This window comes from Labeo rohita, chromosome 18, assembly GCF_022985175.1.
Source record: "Labeo rohita strain BAU-BD-2019 chromosome 18, IGBB_LRoh.1.0, whole genome shotgun sequence".
Classification (NCBI taxonomy): Eukaryota; Metazoa; Chordata; class Actinopteri; order Cypriniformes; family Cyprinidae; genus Labeo; species Labeo rohita.
In genome coordinates this window covers 14,459,422-14,481,292 of record NC_066886.1, presented here as the reverse complement: position 1 = coordinate 14,481,292, position 21,871 = coordinate 14,459,422, and the positions used below count along the sequence as shown (strand labels likewise).

The 21,871-nt window shown below is 33.7% G+C and overlaps 1 protein-coding gene across 3 annotated transcripts in view; it reads right to left on the bottom strand.

Moving 5' to 3' along the window:
- Window positions 1-21,871, bottom strand: part of gnao1a (guanine nucleotide binding protein (G protein), alpha activating activity polypeptide O, a) — a 112,072-nt gene that overhangs the window by 18,034 nt on the left and 72,167 nt on the right. For all 3 annotated transcript variants that reach the window (XM_051134379.1, XM_051134380.1, XM_051134377.1), the window contains exons 4-6: window positions 17,569-17,729; window positions 4,437-4,565; window positions 3,232-3,361 (exon numbers count right to left, since the gene is read on the bottom strand). In XM_051134379.1, the coding sequence (XP_050990336.1) occupies window positions 3,232-3,361; window positions 4,437-4,565; window positions 17,569-17,729 (420 nt within the window). The remainder of the gene's footprint in view (window positions 1-3,231; window positions 3,362-4,436; window positions 4,566-17,568; window positions 17,730-21,871) is intronic.

Below are 21,871 nucleotides of genomic sequence, written 5' to 3'. Positions count from 1 at the left end.
TAATGACTCAACCTCATGTCATTCCAAACCTGTAATAACTTTGTTCATTTTCAGAACACAAATGAAGATATTTTTGATGAAATCTGAGAGCTTACTGACCCTGCATAGACAGCAATGCAACTGACACGTTCAAGGCCCAGAAAGGTAGTGCGGACATCATTAAAATAGTCCATATGATATCAGTGGTTCAATCATAATGTTACGAGAATACTTTTTGCGTGCAAAGAAAACAAAAATAACTACTTTGGTCAACAAATTTCTTTTGTACACATTGAAGACTGACATGGAAGAGCAGAAATTGTTGAATGAAGTCGGTATTTTTGTTCTCTTTCAGCAAAAAAAGTATTTCCTGTGCGGAAATGATAAACAAGTTATTTTTCATTTTGGTTCATTTTTAACAAGAACATATTTGTTAGAATTAAATAAATAATAATGAAGTTCTTTTATAATGACAGTACATTGAAGCTATGAAAATAACTATAAATTAACCTTTTTTTCAGAAAAATTCAGTTGTAACCATAACATTTTATAATAATTTGTTTAAAAAAAAATTATCATATTAAACACAATGAATAAGTCAGTACATATAAAATTATTTAATTTACAAGTGCCATGTTGGTGATTTTTTTTTATTCATGTAAGCAACAGCTTCTGACCATTAAATAAAAACATTCTCATGATTTTATGACATCAATTATTGCCTTGTGTAATCAGAAACAGTCTAAATGTTATTTGTGTATTTTACTTTCAAAAATACACAAAAACTCCTTACTCACTGTGTCACCGTTCGAATGTGACTGAAGTACAAAGTCTATAAGTTACATAATAAATAATAGTTTAGCATTTGGATGCATCGCAAATATGGAAATATTATGGAATATTTGGATTTATGCTGAAATGGAGCCACAAAGCTCCATGTCGCAGACAGTTGAGTGCGCAAGCCTTTAAAGTATACTCATTTGTCAGTGAGAGACGCGTTCAGAATCAGCACATGGTCACTGTCTAGTGGGCTTTGTTTTAAGTGTGCAACTCCTGGCATTCGCTGTTCTTCTGCGGTCGGTTATCAAACAGCGTAGCATTACTGCGGGCACCCCTTCTGGATTGAGGGTGAATTGCCTGTATTCATTGTAAGGCTTCACGCACCGAATCAAGATGCCTGTACCGTGACGGTTCGGTGCGAATGAACTCTTTCATACAATGAATGCGTCATTCAGTACGTTCATTCTCTGATTAAATGCAGCGATCCATAACAGTAAATCTAATCATCATTCAGGCAAAACTCAAGAATGAGTCACACTGCTGCCGTGATCTAATCTCTAGCAAACCCTGAGTTATTCCTCATGTTGGCATAATTTTTCATATCGGGCCGATGCCGATATTTACATTTAAAGCCTTTACCGGCAGATTTTGATATTGATCCCATAATATTGTGCATCCCTAATTTTAATGATGTCCTTACTACCTTTCTGGGCCTTGAACATGTCAGTTGTGTTGCTGTCTATGCAGGGTCAGAAAGCTTTAAGATTTCATCACAAATATCTTAATTTGTGTTCCTAAGATGAATGAAGGTCTGGTTTGGAATGACATGAGGGTGAGTACTTAATGACAGAATTTTGATTTTTGGGTGAACTATTCCTTTCAGCAAACATTCATAGTTACAAGTTGTCATTACTTATAACTTGCCTATATAACGTTCAAATAGCAATCAATAATTTAAAAAAATCTATAATTTTGTTAAATTATATCAACTTAATTGCTGTTTCCTTAATTTTAAACAGATATATTTAATATTCATGTGTTTTTCATCTCATGTTGTCTATAAGAAATGAACATGGTGAGAAAAGGTGCTTGTGGTGTTAAACTAATGACAACATCAGGAGACAAAACACTCCACTAAGCCTACATGCCGACCTTAACGCTTGACTAAGGTAACAATCAACAAAATTACCATTTTAAGTAGAGGTACAAATTCATTCTGACACCCCAAGACAACAAGTTACTAAATGTGTTGGCAAAAACATAAAAAACGAAATAGAAAAACTGGAAAATTTCCAAACATTTTCAAGCATATTATTCATTCTTGGCCCAGCGGGAACCCCAGCACTCTGAGAAACCATTATGCGCACAGCTAGTTAGTACGGGATAAGCATTTGTAATACAGACATGACAGCTACAATACTCAAAGCTATGACATTATCAGACTTATCCAAATAATTGTTTTGTTTTTAATTAATTTTTGCTTAAATTTGATGGTACAGTGTGTGGGGCATCAAAACATAACCCATGATTCAAACCGAGGCCACCCACACTTTAAATCATGTTTGCAAACAGTTAGTCTCCAACAGACTTACAAAACAGTATGGTGATAATTATGAAATAAATACAAAATGCTAATAATAGTATTATTAGTAAAGTGATAATTCACCCAAAAATTAAAAATTCTGTCATTGATTACTCACCCTCATGTCGTTTCAAACCCTTAAGTCATTCGATCATCACCCATCTACCCAAAAAGGCAGTAAGGACATTGTTAAAACAGTCTATAAACAATGTCCTTACTATCTTTTTGGGCCTTGAACATGTCAGTTCCATTGCTGTCTATGCAGGATCAGAAAGCTGATCCGTGTGATTTGTGTTCCGAAGATGATCTTATGGGTTTGAAACGACTTGAGGGTGAGTGGTTAATTTTTGGGTGAACTAAGTATTATTTCTTTCACAGTTATTTACTATTTACAAGAATTACAGCACGCAGTATGCACAAGATGACACATACAGCATTACCTAATGTGCCGATTAGTGTGGGAGTTCACAATGAAGGCTGATTGATCAACAACATTGACCTTAAAAAGTCTAAAAACCAGGTAAACAAAAAATTATAAGGCTGTGAATGATCACACAGCACACTATGATCATGTTCACTTGAATGGCAACATAATTGCAATTACAGTGTTTTGATCAACAGTGGATGAAGATCATGTAGTTACAGCAGTGCAGTCCATTAAGATTTGACGTCTCTGTGCTCATCTTAACTGAGGCAGCTCTTTTAAAGCATAAGAAAACATATTAAAATACCCATGAATCATTTTTGTTAGTGTGTTAAGTGTGCACACTTGAGTGTATATGAAACACAGCCGCTGAGTGTGTACATGCAATTCAGTCACACAAATAGTGTGTGTCAAAGCGTAAGCACGGATGTGCGTGTTTGCGTCTCTGTGTGCATTCATTGCTTACCGTGGTCTCGTCTTCATGAAGCACCTGGTCGTATCCACTCAGAGCCACACAGAAGATAATAGCGGTCACGTCCTCAAAGCAGTGGATCCATTTCTTCCTCTCCGACCTCTGACCTCCCACATCAAACAGCCTGAGTGGACACAACTCAACATGAGCACTGCACAATAATGCACTGCATCACACAACATACCGTTCAAAAGTTCATTACTTTTTTGTTCTTGTTTTTTTTAAGAAATTAATACATTCATTCAAAAAGGATGCTTCAAATTAATCAAAGGTAAAACAATAAAGACATTTAAAAAAGATTTCTAACAAATGCTGACCATCTGAACTTTCTATTTTCTAGCAGGAATCCTAAAAAACATTTTTAATCACCGTTTTTGACTACACAGCCCTAAAAGGTCCACCGAAGTGCTTTTTATATTTTATTTATATTTATAGTGTAAGGGTGGGACGCTTTGGATTCTAGAAAGCATTTGATTGGACACAAAGTTTGATGAGATGCTGAAGTGCAGGGTGTCATCAAAATCACTGATCCATATTGCTGGAAGTGAGAGACTGTGCCTGTATATGCGAATTTTGTTATTGTTTTGGAGCACACTAGCTTATAAATAACCTTCAGGTTAACATATTCATACTTAAAGCTAAAAAAAAAATATTTTGATTTCATGGGGACTTTAAATCTGTAAAGATTTTCACTCAATATCATTAACAGATGTGTCATTCAGATAGTAGTATCAGTTTCAGAACATGTAATTTAGCTGTCCACTGAGGTCCTGCCTTTTCTGTGAAAATGCTAGTTTCTGGCGTAACAGTATGTCGTGATTCTAAATCTGAATAATGGAGGCAGATCTGTCTGTCTTACTCCCATCAACACTTTTATTTTAGTCGCCTGTTTTCATGTGCTATCAGCTGAGAGAGTGTAAAAAACCTGTGAATGAGATGATATGAAGTGTGTTTGGCAATATTCATCTGCGTTCATCTCGGTCTGTAACCACTCCAGTTGTAATGTGAGTTACAAACACTTTTTTGCTTAAAACAGTCTGAGTATACATATATGAGATCAGGCTTTTTATCTAAAACATGCCTGATTATGAATCATGAATGAGTGAAAATGATAACTGTAGTACTCTAACAGCCAGTGCGAGGCTCTGAATTACACGCTGTACGTTCAGATGCATAAATTACATGCCAATCAGTCTCACCTGAAGTGCAGGTTCTTGAAAGTGAAGTGGGTTTCTACAATCCCGGTGGTCTTCACTCGAGTTCGTAGAATGTCCTGCTCTGTGGGCTGGTAGTCTGCAGCACCGATCCGATCTAAACTGTCTAAGTAACTGGAGAAAGAAAGAAGACATGTCAGTTAGGACTTACAGCTTTCCACAGAATCTCAGCAACTGTCATTCACATGAAGTAGAAAAGTCTCTTTAGAGATACTAGAAGCTTTTCAACCAAGGAAATCCAGTTGTTTTTATTTCCTAATGCATAAAAACATGAATCAATCTTTTATAAGGGTGTTTGTGAATTCACTAAACAATTCTTGAATACTTCAGCACAAAATCTCATATTTTATTCAATAACCAGCCACAAAATAGTTGACCAAGTGTTAAAAGCACTAAATTGTGTTATTTAAATTCAGTAACTTCCATTATTTTCAGCAAAAACGATTTGTCGCGATGAATCGGTTCAAAATAAAAGTTTGTCTACATACTGTATGTGTGTGTACTGTGTATATTTATTAATATATAAATACACACATACATTTATATGTTAAGGAAAATATGTTTATATGTAAAATATTTATATTTATATATAATATAAATTATATACAGGTGTTTACATACATATACATACAATACTTACAAATATATGTTTTAAATATATACATATATGTGTGTGTGTATTTATATATACATAATAGATATACACAGTACACACACATATAATATGAAAACATAAACTTTTATTTTAAACTGATTAATCGTGACTAATCGATTTGCAGCTTTACAAAAACACATCTTTTCAATATACATTAGATTTGCACTAAAACCACAATTTGCCAAGCACAGCTAAAGGAGAAGTCCGTTTCCAGAAAAACAATATACAAATAATTTACTCACCCCCTTGTCATCCAAGATGTTCATGTCTTTCTGTCTTCAGTCGTAAAGAAATTATGGTTTTTGAGGAAAGCATTTCAGGACTTTTTTCTCCATATAATAGACTTCACTGGTGCCTCGATTTTGAACTTCCAAAATGCTGTTTAAATGCAGCTTCAAAGGGCTCTAAACGATCCCAGCTGAAAATCAAAATCGGGGCACCAGTGAAATCCATTATACGGAGAAATGCTTTTCTCATAAACCATAATTTCTTTACGACTGAAGACAGAAAGACATGAACATCTTGGATGACAAGGGGGTGAGTACATTATTTGCAAATTGTTGTTCTGGAAGCGGAGTTCTCCTTTAATACAAATTTTATTGACCATATCATCAGTAATTTATCAAATGAAGGCATTATAATAAGGCATAGTCAGGTCGGTAAGAAATGAAAAACTTTTATTCGTCAAGCATGCATTAAATTGATCAAAAGTGACAGTAAAGGCATTGACATTATAATGTTACAAATAAAGCTGTTTTATTGAACTTGTTACTACAAAATGTCTCTACAAAAACAATTTCTGAAGGATCATGAGACACTGAAGGCTGCTGAAAATTCAGCTTTGCCATCACAGGAACCTATTAAAATAGCTTAAATTGTAATATTATTAAACAACATTACTGTATCTTTGATTAAATAAATGCAGCTTTGCTAAGTACAGAACGAAGTGATCTCGCAAGTCATATTTTGTTGACACATTCTTATTTGTGACCTTGAACCACAAAACCAGTCATAAGGGCCAAAGGGCCAAAAAGGGTTTTATCTAAAAGCTGAATAAATATGTTTTCCACTGATGCATGGTTTGTTATGATAGAACAGTATTTGGCCAAGAAACAACTATTTGAAAATCTGGAATGTGAGGGTGCAAAAAAATCAAAATATTGAGAAAACCGCCTTTAAAGTTGTCCAAATGACCTTCTTAGCAATGCATATTACTAATCAAAAATTAAGTATATATATATATATATATATATGGTAGGAAATAAGGATCTTTACTTAATATCTTAAAGATTTTTGGCAAATAAGAAAAATTAATAATTTTGACCCATATTATATATTGTTCACTATTGCTACAAATATACCTGTGCTACTTACGACTGATTTTGTGGTCCAGGGTCACATTTATGCTCTGACAGAAAAAAGACTGCTTTTTGAACAACAGTGTCACACAGGAAGTCAGACTACTGGACATAAAGTCCAAATAACACATGAAACATCTTTCTTGTGCCATTCACAGCTAACACGCACACATACACACACTATCCTCTTCAAAACGCAACAGTGATGCAAGGAGACAGTGAGGACCGAGCCTGCTTTTCAACAATGCGTGATGCATATTCTCCAAGGCTGTGGATGTCATTTATCTTCCAGATGAAAGAAACAGTGAAATATGTGTGCTTCCAAATTGGATGCCAGTTGAATTGAAGGTTGAGTACCGCGAGACGCCGAAACATCCATCAAAGCCTTTGGCTGGTAATACTGGTAGACAGTAGACACTAATGGATGATTACATCAAAATGCAATTCCAAAAATGTTTTGACACATTTAGAGGGAAATTACTGCAAGTATTTCTTCTGGAAATGTATTTGGTTTCTAAACAACTATCGTTCTGGATCAGTTCGATTTTTCATTTTGTATCCTGTGTAATTATATCTCATATTCTTATGTGTGCATGCTGTTCTGTCCCTTTCATTTTGGCTTCTCTTTCTTTCCTCTATCCCTTCCTTTCCTGTCCATCTGTGGAAAAGGATATTGCAGTCGAAGGTTTCCTTAGTTGCTACAGAATTCTTCAGGGAAATGTGAACATTCCACTGTTGTTACTGTCTACAGCGCTCAACTACACCAATGCCCCTTAAAGGCAAGTCAGTTCACCTTGCCGCCATCTTGGAAATTCCTTCTATAGCTACATAGCTAATCTCTATGTACACTAACGTTTGGAGATTGTAAGATAAAAAAAATCTAATTAATAATTGATTAATGAAAGTATTATTCACATTAATACTTTTATTAAGCAATGATACAATACATTAATCAAAAGAGACAAGGATTTATGATATTACAAAAGATTTTTGTTTCAAATAAATGCTGTTCTACTTAAGTTTCTATCGAGTTTCCACAAAAATATTAAGCAATGCAACTGATTTCAAAATTTATAATACTATACATTTAAATCAGCTTTAAATCAGCATTTTAGAATGATTTCTGAAGCATCATGTGACACTGACAACTGTTATTTTAAATTGTTATACTACTTTATTACCGTTTTATTGTTTTACAAATGCAGCCTTTGTGAGCATAAGAGACTTCGTAGTGTAGTATCTACTCAAATCTACTTGAATAATCTTGTTTTTCTCAATTAGGAGGCAATATTATATTCAAATCTGACAAAATCACCATAAACGTACTTTGTCTAGCTCAAATCAAGCTTAAAAACCCTTGTATTCTTTGGGCTGGTCTAGATAATGTGTGAAATCTTGAGTAAACAAGCAAGAGAAGTCTCTTCTGCTCACCAAGCCTGTATTTATTCGATGCAAAGCACAGCAAAAACAGTAACATTGTAAAATATTTTCTATTTAAAATAACTGTTTTCTATTTTAATATATTTTAAAATGCAATTTATTGGTGTGATTTCAAAGCTGAATTTTTAGCATCATTACTCCAGTCACATGATCCTTCAGAAATCATTCTAATATTCTGATTTGCTGCTGAAAAAAAAACAAAAAAACATTTATTATTACTTTAATGTTGAAAACAGCTGAGCAGATTTTTTTCAGGTTTCTCTGATGAATAGAAAGTTCAGATGAACAGCATTCATCTGAAATATAAATATTTTGTAACATTATAAATGACTTTATCATCACTTTTGATCAATTTTAGGCATCCTTGGTTAATAAAAGTGTTGATTTCTATCATTTCTTTCCCCCCAAAAAAGAAAAAAATATATACTGACTCCAAGCTTTTAAATGGTATAGTGTATAATGTTACAAAAGCTTTTTTTTTTTTAGATAAATGCTGATCTTTAGATCCTTTTATTCATCAAAAACCCTTAAAAAATTCACACAACTGTTTTAAATATTGATAAAAATAATAATAATACTAATATGTTTCTAGAATAGCAAATCAGCGTATTAGAATGATTTCTGTAGGATCATGTGACACTGAAGACTGGAGTAATGATGCTAAAAATTTAGCTTTGATCACAGGAATAAATTAAATTTGAAAATATATTCAAATAAAAATCCATTATTTTAAATAGTAAAAATAATTTCACAATATTACAGCTTTTTCTGTATTTTGGATCAAATAAATGCAGGCATGGTAAGCAGAAGAGAATTCTTTAAAATTCTGGTAGTGTGTATGAAAATGGCAAATGGCACTGAAAGGCGGGACACCCTACAGCCTCCATATTGATTGTCACATTTCATTTTTACATTAATTTTTCTGTCACTCATTCATCTCCTCCCCCTTATAATGCTACTGTCTCTGGCTACATATACGGCCTCCTGACCTCATAACATCCCCTCCAACAAATAATTCCACTTACAACATCACACAGCCTCACTAAACACTAAATCTAAAATGATTTAGTGATAAACAGTAGTTAAATATCGGATAATGATGTGAAATGCCCTGTGCCAAGCATCCACAGATGTAGTGACACAGAGCCAGATTCAGCGGTTGATAAAGACACAGGCTGAAATTGATATAAGGCCCAAAATTGGGGAAGAGAGCAGAAACAGGACTAAAAAAATAAATAAGAGACAGGAAGTGAGGGCAAGGTCTATGACATGTGAGGTCCAAAAGTCTCAGACCACTGGGAAGAACTGGGAAACAGAATCTATTTTAAACATGGAAAGTTTTAGCATTTTGAAAATGTTAAAACAGAAATCACATGATGTAAATGGAAGATTTTACGCTATTTCTAGATCATTAATATATATAATGTCTAATACAATTCTCAGATGTCCCACTTTATATATTCTCAGTCCTGTAGGAAAAAATACACCAAGGTCTTAACATCTATTTTGCATATTTCTCTTTCTATTTGTCTTATGGTTCACCACACTGACTCTAGGGGGTGCTGTTGCTGTGACTGTAACTTGCTAAGTTGTATTAATGTTTAATAGTGGTGCATTTGGTTTGTAGGATCGCTTAGTGGCACTTAACTCAAGTCTACCTGACACAGTATGAACTTAAGTACTCAAGTATAAACTGATCTCATAGGACACGATCTCAAATGGGGCATCACTTGAACAGCACTAATAAGGGTGACCATACACTGACATTATTTTTTAATCTCTTTTCTTTGATAGTGTTAGTGCTACCTCACCCTCTCTCTAAAGCACCTTCCTTTGTGACCTGTATCTTGTTGGCTGCGCATGTATTCCTCTCAGCATATTTTGTCTATTAACAAATAGCAGATTTAGGGCAGCTATGTTAACTGAGGATTTCCATAAGCTTTTTTTAGAAAGCAACCGGCTGTGCTGGCCTGATAAAACCACTATAAGTGCTGGTAATCTTTGATTACATTTGACTAAAGGCAAATTTCACCTGAGTCATGGTTTAGAGACTCATGATGTACAGTACTATTTAAAATAACTGGTTTATATTTGAATATATTTTAAAATGTAATTTATTCCTGTGATCAAAGCTACATTTTCAGCATCATTACTACAGCCTTCAGTGTCACAAGATCCTTCAGAAATCATTATAATATGCTGATTTACTGTTCAAGATTATTATTATCAATATTTAAAACAGCTGAGTACATTTTTTTTTCAGGATTCTTTGATGAATAAAAAGATCCAAAGATCAGCATTTTTCTGAAATAAAAAACTTTTGTAACATTATACACTGTAGCATTTAAAAGCTTGGAGTCAGTATTATTATTTTTTTTTTTTTTTTTTTTTTTTTTTTTTAGGAAAAGAGTATAAAAATTAGTACTTTTATATAGCAAGGATGCTTTAAATTGATCAAAAGTGATAATAAAGACATTTATAATGTCACAAAAGCTTTCTATTTCAGATAAATGTTTTTCTTCTGAACTTTCTGTTCATTCTATATAAAATTCTACTCAGCTGTTTTCAACATAATAATACTAATAAATGTTTTGGGCAGTAAATCAGAATATTAGAATGATTTCTGAAGGATCATGTGACTTAAATAATAATACAAATATTTCAGAATTGTACTGTTTTTGCTGTACTTTGGATCAAACAACTATTACAATTCTTTAAAAAAAAAAAAAAAAAAAAAAATATATATATATATATATATATATATATATATATAAATCGTACTGTTCAAAAACTTTTGACTGGTAGTGTATATATAAGACTTCTATTCGTCAAAGAATCATGGTTTCCAGAAAAAATATTAAGCTATCAGAACAATTTTTAAGATTGGTAATAATAAGAATCATTATTAATATTTGAGAAGCACAAATAATAATTAATAATACTTGAGCACCAACATTTCTGAAGAATCAAGTGATACTAAAGACTGAAGCAATGGCTGCTGAAAATTAAACTTTGATATGACAGGAATAAACTACATTTTAGGTATATGAAAATAGAAAACTAGACAGTTTTTTTTACACTGTAAGTGGATTTCACAGTATTACAGTTTTATACAGTATTTTTCATTAAATAAATGCAGCCTTGGTGTGCATAAGAGACTTCTTTTAAAAACATTTAAAAAAAAAAAATTAATAAACATTATTTAAACACACGCGCGCACATTTATATCTGTGTGCATGTGTATCACAAATAATATCATAATATCATAATACATTTCAAATGCCTGTTTATTTGGCCGTAGGTGCAGAGAATATACACATTAATGGGATAGTTTATCCAATAATGAATTACTCACCCTCATGTCGTTCCTTACCCCTAAGACCTTCGTTCATCTTTGAAATACAAATTAAGATATTTCTAATAAAATCCAAGAGCTTTCCGACCCTGCATAGACGGCAACGTGACTGACACATTCAAGGCCCAGAAGGGTAGTAAGGATATCCGATAAAATAGTCCATCTGGCATCAGTGGTTCAACCTTAATGCTATGAAGCTACAAGAATACTTTTTGTGCGGGAAGAAAACAAAAATAACGACTATTCTGGACTATTTTAATGATGTCCTTACCACCTTTCTGGGCGGGGTCAAAAAGCTATCAGATTTCATCAAAAATATCTTAATTTGTGTTCTCAAGATGAACCCTTACGGGTTTGGAACGACATGAGGGTGAGTAATTAATGACAGAATTTTCATTTTTAGGTGAACTATCCCTTTAAGGAAGAATTGTGTGCTTTTATGTACAAGTCTGCGTACGCGCAAGCGCATTGTGATATTCGCAGCAGTGCTAAGGTTTTTATCTCCTATGCACTCAATGCCCCGATGGTGTTCTTGGGAGTAGCTGTACGCTATTGTAAATCTTTTATAAATATGACAACACGCAATGTGGACTTCACTCTGTCGTTTTAGGCCTAATGGACATGCGGGCGGGGTTGTGCTGTAGGGTTTCTTCACTTCTCTCTCTCCTTTTAGTATGGGAAACTCGTATCTCTCTACCACTCAGGCTGCTTGCCAGCTCTGCCCTTCCCCCTGCTCTCTCTCTCTCATACACCATCTTTCTTTCTTTCTCTCTCCACCCTCCCTCTGTTTCCTGCTGCTGCTTGAGTGCTCTGCCTGGCAACACCTCTCAGCGGCCTGCCTGCTGTCTGCTGCTCCCCATCATGGAGAGAGAGACAGAAAGATGTGCAGGAAAAAGAACTGCAGGGCACTGGGGACATTGTTAACACATTTATTGTGGTAACAAAAAAGCTTGAAATTCTGGGTGCTGCAAGGACGCTACTATGAGCCAATTCAATGATTCTTGGAGAAATTGTGGCGCAGAGTTAAAATGAATATGGAAATAAAAGAGACGTGACCTCTGGAATTACCGTACTGTTGCTTAAAGGGATAGTTCAGCCAAAAATGACAATTCCGTTATGATTTAATCACCCTCATGTCGTACAAAACCTGTATGATTTTCTTTCTTTTGTGGAATATAAAATATGACGTTGAATGGACAATACACATTATTAAGTATTTTCTTTTGTCTACCACATAAAGAATAATAAATGATGACAGAATTTTGATTCTGGATGACTTTTACAGTAAACCTTCTGTATTTTATATAAGTTTTGGTAGCTGTAGATATCTGTAACAGGGAAAAGAAACTTTATCAGCAACTCTCGTTGTTCAGAAACTTTCTTGACAATGACAAATAACCTAGCTGCCAGGATACAAGTCATTTTGATTGTGACAGTAATTCAGTAAAGATACACTATCAGACTCACGAAAAAAAATCGAGAATAAGTCAAACTTCCTGTAGCTTCTGAAGGCAAAGCCACTGGAGGTTCATCTGAAAGATGAATCATTTATCACAGAATGTCATTGTACTGTCCAAGACTTCAATAAGAACATAGAGATTTCTTATGTTTGCTCTGGAAACGTCAAGAAGCTATATAGCAAGATTCAGTTCAGGCCATCAGAAGCCATCAGAATTCTGACTTGTCTCTCTTTTACCAGAAGTGAAACACACTTCTACTAAAAAAAATTACTGAAGAAATGAAATTAGCCACAACTGAAAAGAAGAAGTCAAAAAGAAAAGAAAACTGATCAGGAACAAAGCTGAGAGATAAGAGGAACATAACTGGAGAGATGGGGAATGACTGCAGTGTTGGAAGGGGAGGAGCTTTTCAAAGGATGGACAAGAGTGGATAGACTCCTCTATGGCACCATAAAGTGGGCAGTATCAGAGCTACATAGTAGAGGGTGGTGAGTGTGAGAGAGGAGAGAGGAAGGACAGAAATAGTGGAAGAAGTTCTGATAATGATGGACGTTTTCCAGAGAGCAAATGACTACGAGGGCCAATCTAATCCTGTTTCAGGATCTGACTCTGTAAAAGACCACTGCGCCTTGGTCGGAAATGTTCTGAAATGCGACCCTGGACCACAAAACCAGTCGTAAGGGTCAATTTTTTGAAATTGAGATTGATATATCATCTAAAAGCTGATAAATAAGCTTTCCATTGATGTATGGTTTGTTAGGATAGGACAATATTTGGCCGAGATACAACTATTTGTAAATCTGGAATCTAAGGTTGGAAAATTGTCTTTAAAGTTGTCCAAATGACATTCTTAGCAATGCATATTACTAATCAAAAATTCTAATATATGTATGATAAGTCTTAAATCGCTTTTCCGTGAATTAAGGCCTTGAAAAGGTCTTAAATCAGAGCAGGAAGTCTTAAATTCATATGATCATTTTATTAATTTTTGTGAGGGAACGTTTCCTCATGTGTTTCATTTTAAAGTGAAGTGAAAGCATTATTTCTGTGCTACATGGCTTAGGTCACTCAATATTTATTAAACAATATGCGGTAGATGGCGTATTTTTAAGTAAGCATGTTTAAGTATGGTGTGCATTTATCTTCATCTTCAGTCACCCAAAGAAGAACTTCTCGTTTAGATTTTTTTATTACTATAAAAAGTTCAGTTTAGTTCAGTTAGAGAACAAACAATACAATTAAAACAACGTGGCTGCTCAATGCAGCGTGCTGAATGACAGTTGCATCACAGATCAGACTTCAATTATCACCGGAGTGAGTCGAGCTGACTGACAAGAAGAGAGAGGTGAGAAAGACAAGACCATGGCGGAAGAGTTTAAAAAAGAAATGCAAAGGCGCCTGTTTAAAAAATATTTTAAAAAGCCTGTTGACTTCTGCCATTTATCTAAGATGATAGTGGAAGTTTCACATTTATTTGGCTCCACAGTGTTTGCTGATTTTTAATTATTTAAACTGTGTATTTTATATATATATATATATAAAAATATATATATATATATATTACATCAAGGTGTATGCCATGCTACCAAGCTTTATTATTCATTTTGCTAATAAACGTTCTACGTTTCTTATTTATTTGGTTACACAGCGTTTACTGATTTTTAGTTTTGTATACATATTTAAACTTTGTGTAAGTTATTATTTTATATCAGGCAAATAATATGGTGTATTTTTATTCATTTTGTTAATAAAAGTTTGTTACGTTACGTTAAAGCCGCTAATTTAAATGCGAAGGTAAAATGCGCACAACACAACGAAGGAAAGTGAAGAAAAGAAGGCAAACTCAAACAAACTAAAAACAAACAGCTTGACACCTAATTGCCACTAATTTGAAAGTGAAAGTAAAATGTGCACGGCCCTTTTACCAAAGTAAAGTGAGGAAAAGAGGGAAAACTGAAATGAACTAAAACCAAACAATTGCTAGACGCTGAATTTCTGCTAATTTGAAAGGGAAAGTAAAACTTGAACTATACTTAGAGAACATATTGCTGTATTGTGCTGTGCTGTATTTAAATTTTCTTAGTCTTAAATTTACCCTCATAAAACCTACAGAAACCCTGGAAATGTACGAAATATGTTCATGGAACATGATCTTTACTTAATATCCTAATGATATTTGTATACAATTGTATACAAATACATTGTATTTTTGGCTGTTGCTACAAATATACCCGTGCTACTTAAGACTGATTATGTGGTCCAAGGTCACAAATCTCCGGATATTCATGCTGCAGTCCAATGGACCCTTAGGGAGGAGAAAAACAAGCCTACAGCCTAAAAACATGTGGAAGCCAGTATGCTGTACACTGTGAACCACCAGGGTGGATAAATACCCCAAAGGAAATGATCTTGAATCTATCCTGAACTGCTTTTTTTAGTTTTTTTTAGTGATTGATGTGAAAGAATGGGTTAGACATACTAGTTGTACCTGTCAAGCTGGCCATGTCTTTAGTGTAAATACACACACACACACACACATAAATAAATAAATAAAAGGTAAGAAACATAAACACAGGTGTACAGCAGTGCTTCCGGTGCACTGTGAAGCTACTGAATTTAGAGCAAAACTACATAGAAAAATATTTTACACACATTTTTTTGCAGTTTGAAGTCTGGAAAAATGTGATGGGATAAAAAAGACTGGGCACTGCAAAATAAAACAGACTCTACAAAGACATTACTTCTTTATATTGGAACATATACACACACACACAAACATACAGTTCGATCAATATTAAAATATATAATAGAATAATGGAATAATATTATTAAAATAGAAAATGTATAAAAATGTAAATAAATACAAATAAAATCTAAATTATAATTATATTCGATTATATTTAAGAAGAAAATAGTATTGTTTTAAACAATGCTGTGCTGCAGATATTGTGGCTAGAATAGCATTATTTTAAATATTAAATATATGAAAATCTCAAATATACTAATATTAAATTAAATTATGTATTTAAAAAGAAAACAGTATCGTTTTAAACTGAATTAATTAGGAAATAATGCTGTGTTGCAGATATTGTGACTAATATAATATCATTAAAATATAAAATATATAAAAATGTAAATAAATGTAAATAAAATCTAAAATAGAATTATATTAAATATATTAAATTAAATAATATATTTAAGAAGGAAACAGTATTGTTTTAAACAGAATTAATTAGGAAACACTGTTGTGTTGCAGATATCATGACTAGAATAATATTCAAATATAAAATATATGAAAATGTAAATAAATACAAAAAAACTAAAATATAATTATATTCAACTGAATTAATTTAAAAAGAAAACTATTGTTTTAAACTGAATTCATTAGGAAACAATTCTGTGTTGCAGATAATGTGACTAAAATAATATTATTAAAATATAAAATATATAAAAATGTAAATAAATCTAAATAAAATCTAAAATAGAATTATATTAAATTAAATTATATATTTAAGAAGAAAACAGTATTGTTTTAAACAGAACAAATTTGGAAACAATGCTGTGTTGCAGATATTGTGACTAAAATAATATTAAAATATAAATTAAATGAAAATGTAAATAAATTCAAATAAAATCTAAAATATAATTAAATTAAATTATATATTTAAAATGAAAACAGTGTCATTTTAAACTGAATAATTTAGAAAACAATGCAATTAACAATTAAAATAATATTATTAAAATATAAAATCTAAAATAAACGTAAATAAAATCTGAAATATAATTATATTAAATTAAATCATATTTAAGAAGAAAACAGTTTTGTTTAAACAGAATTAATTTGGAAACAATGCTGTGTTGCAGATATTGTGACTAACTGGGTTAACTGAATAAAGAAAGTAAGCAGACTGTATGAACTAATGCAGGTTATGAATGTAAAAGGTCTTTTTCATGTAAATGTGTGTGTGTGTGTGTTATGCATTCAAAGCGTCTATTGAAATTAAATACTTCCTGAAGAATTACAGCTTTTCAAACATTAGCAAGGTTACTGAACATATACAAATATTACAACTGAATGTGCTAATATAAAAAAAAAAGACTATAAAACAGTAAACACCGGTCAGCCACACAAACAAGATTAAATATATTGTCTTTGTAAGATTTGATATTTCCAGTTTCATACATCTGAACTTAATGAAACACCACCGGCAACTTGTCTTACTGATCAGTGAACAAAAGGCAGAACATTTATGCAAAACTTGGTGATGTTTATATGCAAATAAAGCAGAACAAAGACGTCTCTCCTAGACTTGTCTAGCAAACTCATTTTTGGCAGCCTAAACCATCCTTCCCCTCCCCACATTTGCCTCATAGCAACATAATCTATGTTGTCAATATATGAGTAAGTAATTTGTCTTCATCTAAACACCACTTTCCACTTTCCAAACTATTACAGTAAGCCACAACATCAGAAATATAACGCTGACTGAACTCTTTCCATGTTATTCCACACATTGTATAGCACAAACTCAAGACCTTTCATCAGCGCATACTGTAATTGCATCTGTAAATTCAAGTCAGAGTGACATTTTGCTGAGCTCAAGTAATACTCTAAAAGCAACCTGCATTGGAAATAAAGATTACACGAGTTATACTGTAGACGAGACCTAATGTGGCCACGTTCAATTTACAGTCCATAAAATATATGCCCCATGGATGGTTCTCTAAAATAAACCGGACTGCAGTGCGATTGTCAATGATATAATAAAAGATTAGTGTATTTAGGCAGAATGCTCTTAATGAAGCGTAAAAGCACTAATGGCTCTTCCCAGCAGAGGGCCGTACTCACTATTGGGCGGAGTCATTGAGCTGGTACTCGCGGGCACGGCTGAAGCACTCCTGGATGCCTGAGTCAGACCACAGGCGGATCATGGCGGACAGCAGCTCTGGAGAATAGGGCTCGGTATCCTCCATACGGCTCACAACATCGCAGACCATCTTAGCATCAGCCTGTTAAAAGCAAACACACATATGGAACATCCATCAATGCGTTGAAGACACTTCAAAACAGATAAAGTAATAAACTATGCTCCAAATTCTACCAAGTTTGAAGGTTGCAATTAAAATTCTGACATTTAAATAAGAAGAAAAGACATTTCTTGTCATATTTTCAAAGACTAAATCATCTGGGCAATTCTGTTAAAGGAGAAGTCAATTTCCAGAACAAAAATTTACAGATAATGCACTCACCCCCTTGTCATTCAAGATATTTATGTCTTTCTTTCTTCAGTCGTAAAGAAATCATGTTTTTTGAGGAAAACATTTCAGGATTTTTCTCCATATAGTGGACTTCTATGGTGCTCCGAGTTTGAACTTCCAAAATGCAGTTTAAATGTGGCTTCAAACGATCCCAGCCGAGGAAGAAGGGTCTTATCTAGCGAAATGATCGGTTATTTTCATAAAAATAATACAATTTATATACTTTTTAATGTCAAACACTCGTCTTACTCTGCTTGGATGTTTTTTTCCAGTTCATGACAGTTAGGGTATTTCAAAATCCTCCTATATCGCTGTTTTACCTTCTTTATTAAGGGTGTTTGATCTTTTTTTGCATGTTCACTTTGCAAAGACTGGGTCGGAACATCTGCAGCGATGTAGGATGATTTTGAAATGATTTTTGAAGTTGAGGGAGAAAATACGATTGGAGTTTTTCGACATACCCTAACTACTTGAAACAGAATACACAGAGATCAGGCAGAGCAAGACAAGATGAGCGTTTGACATTAAAAGGTATTTAAATTGTATTTTTTTAATGAAAATAACTGAACGTTTCGCTAGATAAGACCCTTCTTCCTTGGCGGTTTACAACCGCATTTGGGATCGTTTGAAGCCGCACCTAAACTGCATTTTGGAAGTTTAAACTCGGGGCACCATAGCAGTCCATTATGAAGAAAATGTTTTCCTCAAAAAACATAATTTTTTTTTTACGACTGAAGAAAGAAAGACACAAACATCTTGGATGACAAGGAGGTGAGTACATTATCTGTACATTTTGTTCTGGAAGTGGACTTCTCCTTTAATTTGTTAGGGTTGTTGACTTTGACAGTTCCACAAAACAACCAGAAGACACTCATTCTGCAATTTCCAGTGACATAAACAACAGCGACCGTTGGTGATGCGACAAAATCAAGCAAAGTTAAACTTCATGCAAATAAACAGTGATGCATAGTGGGAATGCCTACTAGCAACTGACAGCACTGAGACTCATGACCTGCAGCAATTTTTTACAGTGTCAATGCGATTGTGGCTTTACTATGTCAACAGCTGACTCATTTGTGCCTTTGATATTTATTCCAAAGAATTTTAGCAGAAACATGTAGGACAAAATTAACTGCTTGGCTGCTTGAATGAAAACTATAAAAAATATTGTGTCTTGTTTTCCAGAAAACATGTTTGTTTGCTCACAAGAAGGAGGTTTAGACTTTTTCTTTTATTCTCAAAAAAAAAAAAAAAAAACTGTACTGAAAGGATGACTGAAAGATGCAAGTTCACATCATACTGCTCCCACTAAAAAAAAAAAAAAAAAACTCTTTGGTCAGTTATCTTTGCATAACAGCTTTGGGTTATAAAAACTTGTGCAAGGGAAGAATGAGAGAGCATAACGAAAGGAAAAAGATAACAGAATCTATCAACTGAACTATCAACTATTAACGTATTATAATAATTGAATCTGCTGTTCCCCATTTACATACAGTCACTCCATTCAAAAGAGAAATATTTTAAGAGCACCCTCAAATATGTTGGAACTGTAATTACTGTAATCCTCTTAGTTCTGATGGTTACAGATTTGATGTTATCGGATATACTACATTCAGACAATAAAGGACCAGATACTGTTGTGTTTTAGAAGGAAGCAAGGAATCCAAAAGAGCAACTAAATTGAGATCTTTAATATGCTGAAAATATATTGCTAGCATCCTGAGCCAAAAACGCAAAAAACTCTTAATTATAGATTTATATTGCAACAATTTCACATTCAATCTTCAAATTAATGTAGAAACAACATAAAGAAAGTATATTTTTGATATTTGTTTAATGTCATCTTTTTTTATGACTGAAGGCAAGTATCACTGATACCAACTGATGTCTCTATGAATTTTCTCCTAATATTTAACCATTGACTATAGCCATTCAACATTACAGTGTAATTAACAGCTTTCTTTTTTTATGCATTTTTATAGATAGGACAGTTGAGAGATGACAGGAAAGCAGTGGGAGGAAAAAGGGGAGCCAGATCAGCAAAGGACCTCAAGACGGGAATCGAACTCGGGTCGCCATGAGTGCAGTTGCGCTGTATGTCGACGCACTAACCACATGAGCAGAACTGCTTTATTTTTATTGTCTCTTGAACTTGACAACAAAGTATGAGCGACAGGCGTAAGGGGATGATCAAACAGAAACGTTTTTGCTCTTATAAACACGAAACGTGCATAATAGTATCAGTGCTGATGAATGGAAAAGAAGGCTTGGTCTCGGGTGCAACACTTTGAAAAGGCTGCAAAATGAGACACAATGGTCAAAGATGTCCATTTAGCACATATTTACATAGAAAAACTATTTGTTTTACTCTCTAGAGCTTTGTAAACAGCTCAGAGTAACATGTCATCTCCATAAGAACACTATGATTTGCCAATCTGGACCAAAGCAGACTTTATTTGAAATAAAGATTACATAATCTTTATATTGTGTTCACACACACCATCATTACGACAATTTACTGGTAATGTTACAACTTCTTTAAATGGTAAATTGCCAGAATGAATTTACTGGCATTTTTGAAAAAGTCCTGTTCACACATGATTTCTTAAAAGGAATTTACTGGATATTTTCCAGTAAAGACTGTATGTGTGAAAGGGGCTAAACAGTCAATTGACAACGTGCCGACAGACGAGACAGAGCAGGTTACTTTCAGTATGAAACAAAGTCTCAGCTTTCACATTTTGTAATTTTTTTTAAGAAATTCAAACAATAAATACCGTTTTGTGGCTCTTTAATGTGTCGTGACAGATCACTGTATAGCCTTATTAGATAAATCAACACTTAAACTGATCGTCTTTTCTTATTTACTTAAAGCACGAAATAAACATGAATGAACATCAGAATGTATTTTATTTCAACCACGGAAAGATGTCAATGCACACAATTTTTCAAGTTTACGTCCACCAAAGTTAATCTACTCTCCTGTCTGATGGCAGATTCGGCGTAATGATTGGTCAGATCACCTGTCAATCAAGCTGTTTGCAAAGGGTTGATTGAAGCGCACGTGCTACAAGCTGACTTAACAGGTAAATTCATATTTACTGACATAAGGCCTGACAAAATCTTATCTGATGGTAGTTCACTGATGTTCTACTGAAGCTCCCTCGTCAGCTGTACCTTTCCCATGCACATTCGACTAGTGCAGGGTGCTAAGGGAAATCGGAGTACGCATATGAAATGTTTCCAGTTTGATGGGGTCATAAAGATGTTCTGTGACTAAATAAACACTTTTTGTCAAAAAAAAAAAAAAAAAAAAAGCAGCAGTAGTTGTGAGTGGGGTGGCCATCCCTAGCCCCACCCCTGCGCTAACTGCGTTAAATATTTATAACACCATTAAATTGAAAAAATTAATTGTTTGCGTTAACGCGTTAATATACATTTATAAAACGCATAGTTCCAGTCCTTGATTCTTATTGCTTGAGCCACGTTCTAGGCTGTTGTAATTTACTCTACAAACATACTCCTTTGTTTACGCTTGTTTGTTGTTCAGCAACCACTTTGTTGCAAACAACTGTTTCTGACGAACTACATTGTTTGGCGGAAGAATAATGTTTTTATTAATATCATTACACTTTATTTGCAGTGAAGCCGTGGTTCACAGTGAATTTATAGGGTGTTTTAACCATGACAATGCCCCTTAGCTGTTATAATTGCACTGTAAACCACGGCTTCTTGGGGCTTATTGCTTTAATACACACATCCAAATGTATACACACAACATCTCCACTTCCTGTTTCTTGTTCACTCTTCTCTCCCTCTTACTTCCTCTGTCCTTCTCACCTCCTCTTATGACATCACTCCCCTTAACAAACATGTTTAAAAAGCTTGACAGC